This window comes from Siphateles boraxobius, unplaced genomic scaffold, assembly GCF_051911475.1.
Source record: "Siphateles boraxobius isolate OS27281-9 unplaced genomic scaffold, OSU_SipBor_1 61, whole genome shotgun sequence".
Lineage (NCBI taxonomy): Eukaryota > Metazoa > Chordata > Actinopteri > Cypriniformes > Leuciscidae > Siphateles > Siphateles boraxobius.
This window is the reverse complement of record NW_027509188.1, coordinates 809285-822500: the sequence shown is the minus strand read 5'-3', so window position 1 is coordinate 822500 and position 13216 is coordinate 809285. Positions and strand designations below refer to the sequence as shown.

Below are 13216 nucleotides of genomic sequence, written 5' to 3'. Positions count from 1 at the left end.
TATGTTTTAACACAATTTTTGTTAAAACAAATTTACACAGACATGTTGTTCAGATGTGAATATCTGAACTAAAAACAAACTAAAAACATCGAAAATATATAATTCATTTAATTTTTATTTAAAATTAATTATATATAAGGAATATAAGGATAAAGAATATAATATATATTATATATAATATATAAAAGAATAATATAAGGATAAATTGATTAAATAAATATAGAAAGACTGTAAACAATTGTGTGAACGTAGAGCCGCAGTAGATCGCGTTTGAAAAACAATTAAAACTTAGTAGACAAATGCTATAAAAAGAGAACGTATTGAGGTAACGTTACCCAGCAAGCTAACAGGCTTGAGTAAAGGACAGGAGAAATTATGCACTAGTGCACAAGCATTCGCTGAAAACCACTGAGTACAGTGACTAAAAAACAATATTTTACTGCTGCTATTATTAACTGCCTTTATATTTAGTGCTTCGCTTTGTAAAGACCGTTTTAATTTAACCTATTTCTGCGGTAGCGCTATTTTAATCCATCACTTACGTTGCGAGCGAACTGATTGCGCAACCTGATGCTCGAGACAAAATACAGACATCCCAAGATCCCGGAAGTCCCGGGAGTCTCCCGCATATTGATTGCGGCTCCCTGATGCCCGTGAATTAGTTCAAACTCCCGAAATCTAGAGCGCGCAAGCAAGAGCGCGCATTCGAGACAGAAGAGACTGCTCCAAACCGTGTAGCGCGCGCGCTCGGCAGAGCGCCTGAGGGAGAGAGACCTTGCGTGTGTGTGCGTACCAGTAAACGCTCCCCGTGACGTAAGCAGACCAACTAATCGATAATGACATTCGTTGACAACGATTTTCATAATCGATTATAATCGATTTTATCGATTAGTTGTTGCAGCCCTAAAGCTGACCCATGGACTGGCTGGCAGTAGGTCTCTGTGGCGCAATCGGACAGCGCGTTCGGCTGTTAACTGAAAGGTTGGTGGTTCGAGCCCACCCAGGGACGAATGGTGTTTTTCGTTGACGTCCGGCCATGCAACCACCAACACAGCTGCAGAATTTAGCACACGTGTGTCCACTAACCCATCCGTGTCATTTCGGACGCATGACACGACGTTTCTTGGCCCCTTTTAGCGTTTACAGCTTGTTCAGTTGCTTTGTGTCCAGAGAAGACAGCGGGTGTTGTGAAAGTTTACATCAGCTTATGTTTGCTGTGGCGCGTGGATGGAATACTCATGTTTTGTTCCTGTTGGTGGAGGCCTGTGTTCCAGAGAGGTCCTGCTCAAAACTCCTTTTAAAACACCATCGAGCATCCGTAATAACTTCCGACATTGATCGAACGTGGATTTTGTTCTCATAAGGAGGGCACCGGTAACTTGTAACCTATCAGGCTCTCAGGCATGAGGTCAATCGATTCGGCATAGGCCTATATGTACTAGCGTTTTTGATTCCGGTTGGAGGTTGTGTCCCTCCAACTCTTTGTTGTATGACTCACTTTTATCTTTGGATATTTGGAGAAGTTTGCCTTCGGTAACCGCTCTCTCACTCGACAGACCGAAACGGGGGGACGAATGGTGTTTTTCGTTGACGTCCTGCCATGCAACCACCAACACAGCTGCAGAATTTAGCACACGTGTGTCCACTAACACATCCGTGTCATTTCGGACGCATGAAACGACGTTTCTTGGCCCTTTTAGCGTTTACAGCTTGGTCAGTTGCTTTGTGTTCAAAGAAGACAGCGGGTGTTGTGAAAGTTTACATCAGCTTATGTTTGCTGTGGCGCGTGGATGGAATGCTCATGTTTTGTTCCGGGTGGTGGAGGCCTGTGTTCCAGAGAGGTCCTGCTCAAAACTCCTTTTAAAACACCATCGAGCATCCGTCATAACTTCCGACATTGATCGAACGTGGATTTCGTTCTCATAAAGAGGGCACCGGTAACTTGTAACCTATCAGGCTCTCAGGCATCAGGTCAATCAATTCGGCATAGGATTATATGTGCTAGCGTTTTTGCTTCCGTTTGGAGGTTGTGTCCCTCCAACTCTTTGTTGTATGACTCACTTTTGCCTTTGGATATTTGGAGAAGGTTGCCTTCGGTAACCGCTCTCTCACTCGACAGACCGAAACGGAACTTTAGCTCCGGGTTGTGCATATTATTGGCCTGCTCTACTGGGTCAAATTGTATCCCCCAACAACAGATATGGCTCAAACAAACAAAGTACACTCTAAGCCTACCTCTAGGCTTAACCCTGACTTTACCCGCAAGAGGCTATGCCAAGCCTGTGCGAAATGTGAGGCTCCCTTTCACGGGCGCAATTTAGGCACAGATAATGGTCGCGACCAGCCCGAAGCAGGTCACCACAGTTGCCCGGCTAGCTCAGTCGGTAGAGCATGAGACTCTTAATCTCAGGGTCGTGGGTTCGAGCCCCACGTTGGGCGCATCTATTAGCCCTCTCTCTTCCCAATGGGGTCTCGGTTTCCAGCGTGGAAAGCGAGTCCACCATTGCCGGAAAAGTCCAGGTCTGCTTTTTTTTATAAGCTGACCCATGGACTGGCTGGCGTAGGTCTCTGTGGCGCTACCTGGATCAGGATCGTCTGTCTCTGGCGCTCTATCCTCGTCCAATCGCGTCGCTCGCTTTCCAATGTGAGATTGGACAAGTGCCAATCGCATCGCTCGCTGTCCATTGTGAGATTGGACGAGAGCCAATCGCTTCGCGGCATGAGAATGGACACAGCCACTCACCGCGCTTACATCCATTGTGAGATTGGATGACGAAACGCGCTCTTCAGAAACCCCTATAACTCCGTGATTACCGAGCAAAGTAAGTTTTAAATGTTTGTTTTTCTTCTTCTGTTGACTATATGATTAATTGTCCATGTATTAGTTACATTTTCATCCCTCATACAAAGTCGTTTTGTCGAGTGTTTTCTTTTAGCAATCACTAAGTTACTAACCTAACGTTCTGAGGAGAATTATGAATGAAACCATCATAAAAATTCACGTTAAATAAATTTATTTTCTGAGATGTAATTAGGAATCGGTGTTCTGTATGCTAGATCTGTCTGTCGCGATGTTTACGTGGTTTTACTATAGTAAAAGTGATTGTCTTAATAAACGGTGACCACGTGATCACGAGTTGCATATAATCTTACATATTAAACACCATTTAGTCAGCTTTAAGTTCGGTTTGAATGAAAAAAAAAGCTTATAGTTGTAGATAACGTCATCACTTATATTAACCATGGTTTTACTATAGTAAAATAAGTGTTTCTGTTTATAAACTATGGCCACGTCATCACGAGTTGCCTCTAATCTTGCATATTAAACAGCATTTAGCCAGCTTGAAGTTCGGTTTGAATAAATAAAACCTCTTATAGTTGTAGATAAAGTCATCACTTATAATAACCATGTTTTTACTATAGTATAAAGTGTTTCTGTTCATAAACTGTGGTCACATTATCACCAGTTGCCTATAATCTTAAATATTAAACCCCATTTGAAGATTGGTCTGAATAAATAAAACCTCTTATAGTTGTAGATAAAGTCATCACTTATAATAACCATGGTTTTACTATAGTATAAGTGTTTCTGTTTATAAACTGTGGTCACTTTATCACCAGTAGCCTATAATCTTAAATAATAAACACCATTTAGTCAGCTTGAAGTTTGGTTTGAATAAATAAAACAATGTTATAAGTAGTAGATATAGTCATCCCTTAAGAAAATTAACCATGGATTTACTATAGTATGTTTATTTAGCTGATTACCATTTATATAACCACAGTTTTTACTATGAATATTATGGTTAGACTATGGTTAGTGTAGCAAAACCATGGTTCGTTTGTGTTAAACTATATGAACCATGTTTTATTTGTTGTAAAATCATTTTCCGGAAGGGGTGCCAACATTTAGTTAGCTTGAAGTTTTGTTTGAATTCTTTTTTTATATAGTTGTATCATTATAATTTAGTGGGGGGGAAATCAGTGTAGTCCAGTACTTGCAAAAATGCATTTGTTTACTTTTATTTCCCTGTTATGTTTAGATGAGCACAAAGCCAAAGAGCCACAAGGCCATGGGAGATGGCGAGTGGATGATGAGGTTGAGGGCTTTTGCCAGCTCTGGGGTTTGGCCTTCTGGAGGAGGAAATAGACCAGCCCCAAGGCAGCGGAAGTGGTATGACCCCTATCAGAAGGTAAAGCAAAGTTATCCGTATCTCATTACATAGTATGTAGTATGCAGGTCACCTGAAAATGAATGGTGCAGAAAATATCAGTAAATAATGCTTCTTGTCTTTTCAGATTGAGAAATGCCCCATGCAGGTCAACGGACAGACCACCTACTTTGGAGGGTCCATGGCCTGCAACTGTGGATTCCACACCACTAAGGTGATGCATTTGAAAATGACATTTAATGTTGCATTACATCTATGTTAAAATACTGTTATGTTGTTTCACTACATCTTATGCCCTTCTGGTGTTGTTCACGCAGCCTGCCGCTGCCACTACGGCTTCTGATGCAGCTCCCCAGTCTGAGGCTCCTGAACACAGCTGCTCCCCAGTCTGAAGCTTCAGACACTGCTCCTACCCCACGGACATTCCTGAGGCCCCCTCCAAGTTTGTCAATGGTGAATATTAAATCTGTAAATAATGTTTACTTAGATTCATTTTGTATTTGTTTGATATGATCTACGGCCCACCAACATCAAAATAATTCTAGCATACTCCTGCAGACTGATCAGTCAGGCCATTCACATTTTTACACGCACGCACGCTTGCACGCACGCACACACACACACACACACACACACACACACACACACACACACACACACACACACACACACACACACACACACACACACACACACACACACACACACATTTTCGTTTGACTATATTAGTGAGGACATTGCATAGACTTCCATTGCCTTTATGTCAGGTTAATTTATATTTTCTATCACCAAACCGACCCTTACCCCTAAACCTACCCACCACACATAAGTAAACACTCGATACGAATAAAAATGTTTGTGTTGAAAATGTATAGTGTGGTTGTCATACAATTAACTTTGTTTCTCTTTTTAGTTCACTAAGTCACGGTTTGGTGGGTCCCAGATGTCGTCACTTAAGCCAAATTTAGTGGGTCGGAGGACCCCCAGCCCCTCTCCTCCACCCTCTTCAAGGACCCCCAGCCCTTCTCCCAGCCCCTCTCCTCCTCCATCCTCCGTGAGGACCACCGCCCCTTCTCCATCCTTTATGAGGGCCCCATCTATGGCCTCTGTGAGGACCACCACCCCTTCACCATCCTCTGTGAGGAGCCCCAGTCCTGCTCCATCCTCTTCAAGGACCCCCAGCCCTTCTCCTCCCAGCCCGTCTCCTCCTCCATCCTCCGTGAGGACCACCACCCCTTCTCCATCGTTTGTGAGGGCCCCATCTATGGCCTCTGTGAGGACCACCACCCCTTCTCCATCCTCTGTGAGGAGCCCCAGTCCTGCTCCATCCTCTGTGAGTATAGCAGCAATTTACTTTTTTTTTAAATTCACTTTGGTACTGTTTCACAAGTAAGGCATACATTTATAAAACTCTTTACAAAACTCCAAGCTGATCACACATGTAATACAGCTAGTCATTCTTTCAAAACCTGATCTCATGCTTTCATTCTAGTTAACCTAAATGAGAAGTATTCAAGTATTCAGTTTTATAGTATTCAATTCAATTAACATGTATTTGTATATGTATATATATATATATATATATATATTTTTTTTTTTATTATTATTTATTTATTAATTATACATTTTAATTATAATGTATTATGCATTTACAATGTATATAGTTTCAAAGCAGCTTTACAGAAAATGCATGCGTCTAGGATACAATTTAGAGTGACCTGTTAACAGAGATTTACATATACAAATCACATAGTTATTAAGCTAATAATGTAGTAATTTAAAGAATGTCTTTATTTACCAATTGCTTGTGGGAATTGCAACAAAGCAATTAAAAAACACTATTGGACAGGCTGTGGTGTATATTACAGAAGCCTTTATTTATACAATAAACAAATTGTCTTCCAAACAGGAGGAGCCTGGAGGAGTCATGCCAGCCCCGGCTGGGGCCTCAGCTTCGTTCTGGTTGCCAGGGGAAATGAGCAAGACCATCCCTGTGCAGGACCAGAGGTGGATTGCCAACACCTTATTTCACTCTGGCAAGCTGCGGCCAGATTTGAAACTGTGGTATGAGCCCCCTGTCCCAGCCCTCATTTACCACCAGACACCAACTCCAGACCGGTTCTTCACCCATCGATTGATGGTGTGGATGCCCTACCACCTGTGGAAGGTGAGGGTGTCCTGCCCAGATTGTGGCAAGAACCTGACGGGCTATGGTGTTCACAAGAGGGCTCGGAAGGTCCTGGACATTGACAGGTACTACCTGATGGTGACAGAGACACTCAGGTGCACTGTGTGTTCTCTTAACTATCTGTCAACAAGTCAGACTGTCCGGGACCAGCTTGACCTGCCTCACCAGAAAATGTTCCAGCTGATCCTGACCCGCAAGTGAGTAAATCAGTGTAGAAAAGATGTTGATTGTAAGAATTAAACCACTGAATTGACCCTTCAATTAACATGTAACTAATCACAGCAACAATGCGTTTTCAGGTATGCCTGTGACATCCGTGTCATTAGGCTGCTTCGGGACCGGACGCTGGGCAACAGTCCAGCTCGATTGGTGAGGCAGTTGAAAGAGAACAATGGGGAAGAATGGCTGAATCGGTTGGCACACTATCTTGGGGAGTGTGCTGACCTTGTGGATCGACCCAGCCTCTTTCCGGTGGTCTGCCAGGAGCCTCCAGAGCCCATCGACATCCCCACCAGTCGTTGGGTGCTGTCCGTATACGGCAGGGACATCCTCTGCCGTATAGACCACATCAAGGCCAGCATCACGTCGACCTTTGGCACCATCTTAAAGATGGATTCCACCAAAAAGGTAATAAATAATCTGACTCTGTAATAGACTTACATGTTCATAAATACTGCCAAATAGACATTTTTCTCAATCGCTTTGGCTCAATTCTCAAATGAGATTTTTCTCTCTTAAAACAATAAGTTCAGATCTCTGAATGTGTCGTTACATTGGTAAATTCCAGATCACAAAGAAGCTGGCTGGCCATGGACGGGGGACAGCACTCTGGGTGAGCACTATTGGCAATGAGGTCGGCCAGATACTGACCAGTGTCCTGTCGGTGCAGAAGGGGCCAGGACTGGACAGGATGGTGGCTGGTGTCATGGAGCGGTACCGCCTGGCAGCCGTTCCACCCCCAGTGCTGCTGTATGTGGACTGTGGCTGCTGCGTGAGTAGTGAGGGGGCAACCAGCAAGCTGCACACAAAGTTTGGGCAATGGCCAGACCTCCACATCCGGCTGGACATCTGGCACTTTATGAGAAGGCTGGCCGTGGGCTGCACCACCGATTCCCATCCCCTCTACCCAACCTTCATGGGATGCCTGTCCACCTGCATTTTTGAGTGGGATACGGGGGACCTCAGCCTGTTGCGGCAGGCCAAAAAACAACAGCTGATGCAGGAGAGTATGCCAGCTATTACTGACCTCCTGGTGGACAGGAGCATCAGTAAAAGGGACCTCAGCCTTTACTACCGCAGGAGGACGCGCGGTGAGGAGGACACCATTCGCCTCATTGAGAGGCTGCAGCAGGAGCTAGGGGGGGCAAATGGGAGGGACCTTATGGGTGTGCCACTGCTAGATCAAGCGGGCATGGAGCACATCTGGCGTGTGCAGAAACGCCATGTCAAATGCATCCAGGACTTGCCAGAAGTGCCACTCTGCACTGAGGTAGGCACCACCAAAAAGGCGGGGGTCATCCTGACCAGGTTTCACTGTGCCAGAGGGTCCACATCCCTTGAATCGTTCCATTGCCACTTGAACAGGTTTATTCCAGGTTAGTGTCTCACATGTATGATGTCTTAAATAACTGCTATGCATTATTCAAATTGAAAGGCAAATCCTTTTACAGTGGTATAAATGTTTTGTTCTTCTTCTTGGAACCAGTGCCAATGCACTGAACTTCCAGCTGTACCTCCTGGAAGGCCTGAACAGGTGGAATCAGGATCGGGGGACTGCGGCAGTGACCGGCAAGCCAGCGTCCCTTCTCACTTACTCCGGGGATATGGCTCACTGCGTCAACACCAACAGCCTGAAGGTGTTTGGCCGGGCTTTTGTGCCAACTTTCAGGGCACCTGCCAAATACACTGGTATGTCTTACCCTTATCTGGCTACATTATACTTTTAATTTGTGGGTTTTTAATGTTCCAACTAGAAATTGAGTCCATAATTTTATTATTCCCATTAACGAAGACAACCATACACTGAGTCTGAGTCTGATTACAGTTGCATTATATCTTGACAGAATGCTTTGAAAATAATTAGTCATGTATGTGTGTGCTTTTTTGTTCTTTTTCATAGGAGAGCTGCTTGGTGTTGACTATCTCCTGAGTCAGACTGGACAGCCTCTGGTGGTGAACCCCGACTCAGAGGAGACAGAGAACATGCTGGAGGATGTGGATGAAGGCGTGGACGAAGAAGACGAGGGCTTCGGGGAAGACCAGACTCATGACATTACTGTGTCAAGTCTTACCGATGACCCTAGCTTCTCTGTCACCTCCTGCTTTATGCCCTCTGAGTCTCTATCCTCCACCACGCCTGCCACCTTCTCTCAGCCTGCTGCTACCCGTTCTCTCCCTGCTGCCTCATCCACCTTGGCTGCTGCCCTGGCTGCTCCCTCCTGCCAGTCTGTTGCCTCAAGCCTTACTGCCTCCTCCTCCACCACCCGGCCCGCTGCCTCATCCACACAGCCTGCTGCCTTATCCACCATGGCTACTGACCTGGCTGTTCCCTCATGCCAGCCTGTTATCTCTACCCATACTGCCTTCTCCACCCAGTCTGCTGCCTTCTCCACCCCCCAGTCTGCTGCCTCCACCCAGTCTGCTGCCTCCTCCACCCCCCAGTCTGCTGCCTCCTCCGCTGATTCCTCCACCCCCCAGTCTGCTGCCTCCTCCACCCAGTCTGTTGCCTCCTCCGCTTCCTCCTCCACCCAGTCTGCTGCCTCCTCCGCTGCCTCCTCCACCCAGTCTGCTGCCTCCTCCACTCAGTCAGCTGCCTCCTCCATGCCGCAGCCAGGTGCATCAGCATCTCCTGATGAGACTCCGGTATGTAAATACTTTTTTTTTATTACAAATGTCTAAATTATTGTCACCGTCTGCTGACATTTTAGAATGCCGGTCAATCCTGGTATTTCTATAGACCAGTGTATATGTATCTGTGTTTTATCCCACTTCACTGTTCTCATATTGTTGCTCATATCTTTATTTTTTTGACTTTGGTGTGCCAAGTATGGACAAAGTCGACAGCCTGGCGGAGTTTCTTGTGGAACTCAGGAACCATCCCTCTCTGGCACTCACCAACCAGCAGGTCAGGATCATTCAACTTTTTATACTTTCCCTCTTTGACTTGTCAAACATGTTTACACTTGCTTGTTTTTTTTTTCTCATTTGCTCTGTATTATATGCTCTTCTCTGCTTAGGTGAGCAATATTGTTGCTATTTGGCAGAACCTGCTGGACTTCGACAAGAGGAGAGTCATGTTTTCTTCCAGACACAGGAGCAGGCTGGATACTGGGAGGTTCAGGTCACCCAAGAAGAGGCAGGAGTTCACTCCAGGGGTGGAGAGTGTGAAGAGGCATGCACTCACCACCACTGCCCCACTTGCCCAGTGGCCAGATTGTTCTCGCCTGATTGAGACAATTTTTGTCAGGCTCTGTGCCATTCACCGGAGTCCCAAGAAGAAGGGGACTGGCACAGTGTCCAGATGGGACCTCATCCTGGAGGACTATAGATAAATCAGGTGGTGCATTCTGGGAAATGCAACAGTAATGCAGCAGACCACCATCCAGCTGGTGGACGTGAGCAACACAACCTTGGTTCAGTGGCACAACAGCCGGGTAAAAAGACAGGACACTGCAGTAGTAATGCAGGGGCTGGAACTGCCTAGCCGCTTGTCTGTTGCTGCTGACCCTCTGCTCCCTGCCAATGTGCGCCCCCCATCTGCGCCCCCCCAGCCAGGCCCGGCTCACCAGTACCACCTGCCAAGTAGCACTGTGGGCCAGGCACAGGTGAAGAGGAAGAGGAAGATTCCTTCAGCCCCAGTGGTTTTGGCACCAGCAGCTGAGACACCACCGACCCAGCGGCAACTATTTCCTGCTCCACCCGCAGGCACTCAACTGCTGATGTTGCGCCAGTTGCCTCACAGCAGGGGCCTGTCCTGGTTGCTGCTCCACAGGCTCTAAGGGTCAGCCTCTCCTCTCCCCCTCCTGCTCCAGCTCTAGCTCCAGTTCGAAAACTGACCTGCAAAGCGCAGCACAACACGTGCAAGAAATGCGGGCAGTTCAGAACAGCAGAGACTGGGCACAGTCAGTACAAGGGAATTGTATACTGCCCCTCAGTAGAGACAGTGCCAAAGGAGCAGTGGTTGGAGGATGCAAAAAAAAAAAAATCTTGTAAAAATCTTTTTTATCTTGTATATAGTTATCATTGTATATAGTTATCATTGTATATAATTTCCAGTTTCCTGTTTTATTGCACTTTAAAAAAAAAAGGATGACAATAAAATTCAGGTTTGGTCTTTTTATCATAAATGCTTCTCCTTGTTTTTTGTGTTTTCCTTTACTATAGTATCATTCAAAAGTTATAGTCACTTGTGAAAAAATGTTGTAATGGATGTATTCAGTAATAAAATAATTGACTTGTTTTTACAATAGTTTTTAGAAAAGAACTGAAGCAGAAATATAATTGAAACTATAGTATAATTTACTATAAATAAAATATCTAGAACCATTTATATATCTGTAGTACAATAATAATTTGTATTGTAAAATGACAGATCAGAACTGATTTCTGCAATATGGAAACTGTTATTTTTAATGATAAAACATAATTCACAGCATAACACAGTAATCTTAAGTTCTGGCAGCAGTGGGATTCGAACCGCCAACCTTGTGATCAGCTTTACTCCCATATAAATGTATAGGAAGATTCAAAAAAACAGTTTTTGCAATAATTTATGACAAACGTAGACTTTCAAAAATATTGATGTTGGGGGGACAAAGTCATAAAAAAACACTTTCTTCTCTTTTCCTCTCCTTTTCCCTTCTTTTCTCTCTTTTTCCTCTTTTTTCCCCTCTTCCCCCTTCTTCCCTTTCTTCCCCCCCTCTAACAGACTATTGTTCCCCAGCTTCTCTGCTGGGCTCTGCCCGCTTTTCCAGCATTTTTCAAATATTGCCAGTGGGTGGAGTCAGGCTCTGACCAGGGGTTTAGTTACCCTTAAAGCCATCAAATCAATCTTGAGGCTAGACGGTAATATAACACCTGGCAGAAAGAGGGGTAAAAAAAATCCCAATATTAATAAATAAAAAATAAAAAATAAATAACAATATTAATAAAATGAATATTAATATACAGATATTAAAATTAATGAAAATAAACTAACATAATAAAAACATTTTTTAACACCATGTGTTCTATATAGTGCTATATAGTGTATTGTTATGAGTTATAGAACCCTAAATTGGTACTGTTTAGAACCATTTTTAAGAGTGCATAAATACTTCAGAGCTAAAAGGTCATTGTGAATGTACTTTTCAAAAGAATAACATTTGTTACAGACACTTTGAATTGACCATGTAGTTCAGGCCTGAAGATTCTTAATGTTGAAAATATGTCTTTTTGTTGCAGTAATGCATAAAAATTTTTAAAAAAAATTGTTGGGGGGCCCTGTTTCATAGAGCTAACCTGGTGTATGTATCCAGTTACACTCTGAATGCTGTTTAGATTAACTTGCCATATCTATAAGAAATATAGCATGCACCATAAAAAAACTATTTAAGATCAAGTAATGGGATTATGACTTCCATGAGCCACATGTGTATATAATGAATATGCAAATTATTTTTTGTGTTAATTCAACATAATGTAGTTATAATTATCAGACATATGTTTGTGATGTATAGTTAATTTTTAAAATACACCAAACATTATCAGGAAAATATTAAAGTCATACTCTGAATTTAAAAATCATTAAAGGTGGATATAGACAAACCTGTGACACTACAGTATATTAGGCTTGCAGATAATGAAAGACAATTTTCAGTTACTTTTAAGCTTTTTGATAATAAGATTCACCTGATTGGTTAACTAATTATGAAGCCTCTTAAAAATTTGTTGTTATTTTACTTAATTTCTTTTTAATTTGTACAGAACAAAAATCAATCATGCTAATTAAATATAACGTGAATATTGAAATGATTAATTCATTGCATAATATTTGGTTATTTGATATTGAGTAGTAAAGTAGTGTAATGTTTTTCCAACAATTCATAATTATATGAGGTTTTATAAAGCAGGCAAACAAGGAGACTACTTTCTGTGTTTCTTGAGAAGGTGGGGTTGAGCTGGTCATAGGGGGTTTTTACACTGGGCTCGTTTGCTGCGGTCCGAGGCCGAGCGCGATTGTTCCCGGCGCCCCCCGCAGCGTTGGTCTGGTTCCACACTCAACTTGATTCTATCGAACTCTGGTGCGTTTGCGTGCATATTACGTCATTGCAAATGTGCACGGCGCATGATAGAAAACACGACCCGGGTCAATATATTATGTTTTTTATTAATTTGGTGCTATTATGCATAGCTGAGTAAACAACGCAGATTGTGTGTGTGTGTGTGTGTGTGTGTGTCGCATAAGCTGTCTTTCCGCTGCTTGCAAATGGACTCTTTTGAGGAGACAGTGGATTTCCATTAATTTGTTGCCCTGATTGCACGCACTATGCGCGAAAACACTGCAGACTCACTCTTGTTCGTATCCAAGGTAAATCTTCATCCCTTACGTGTGCTTTATTTAACTAAATACATCATAATCGGCTAAAACGCATGCGCAGAATACTTTACTTCCTGTAGAAGTGCGCACCCCAGTCCGTGTTGCTTTCACATACACACGAACCTCAGCACGGTTCGGGAGCAACCGAGCTCAGACCACCTCCTCCAGGTAGTCTCGGGTTCGGGACCCAGTGCGCACCCGGGTCCACATGACAGCGTTCACATTAACGATTTTTCATGCGAACCGTGCCCCGTTCCGAACTACACTGCCAGTGTGAAA

At 43.8% G+C, this 13216-nt stretch overlaps 1 protein-coding gene and 2 non-coding genes across 3 annotated transcripts; all 3 read left to right on the top strand.

Annotated features, from left to right (window-relative positions):
• The first annotated feature begins 935 nt into the window (after positions 1–935).
• Positions 936–1009, top strand: trnan-guu (transfer RNA asparagine (anticodon GUU)). Its single transcript has one exon. It is a non-coding gene; the product is annotated as a tRNA-Asn (tRNA).
• Positions 1010–2366: 1357 nt separating this feature from the next.
• Positions 2367–2439, top strand: trnak-cuu (transfer RNA lysine (anticodon CUU)). Its single transcript has one exon. It is a non-coding gene; the product is annotated as a tRNA-Lys (tRNA).
• Positions 2440–5043: 2604 nt separating this feature from the next.
• On the top strand, positions 5044–7960 carry LOC143718422 (uncharacterized). Its single transcript, XM_077209485.1, has 4 exons — positions 5044–5505; positions 6082–6557; positions 6660–6987; positions 7148–7960. Exons 1-4 carry the CDS (start codon positions 5116–5118, stop codon positions 7958–7960), a joined length of 2007 nt encoding a protein of 668 aa, XP_077065600.1. The 5' UTR covers positions 5044–5115.
• Positions 7961–13216: the final 5256 nt, after the last annotated feature.

Bases quoted from the DNA above. Each gene is read 5' to 3' on its own strand.
- LOC143718422 (XM_077209485.1), top strand. From the start codon at position 5,116: ATGTCGTCACTTAAGCCAAATTTAGTGGGTCGGAGGACCCCCAGCCCC. The intron at 6,558-6,659 runs GTGAGTAAATCA...ATGCGTTTTCAG, and splicing joins CAGCTGATCCTGACCCGCAA to GTATGCCTGTGACATCCGTG. The intron at 6,988-7,147 runs GTAATAAATAAT...GGTAAATTCCAG, and splicing joins AGATGGATTCCACCAAAAAG to ATCACAAAGAAGCTGGCTGG.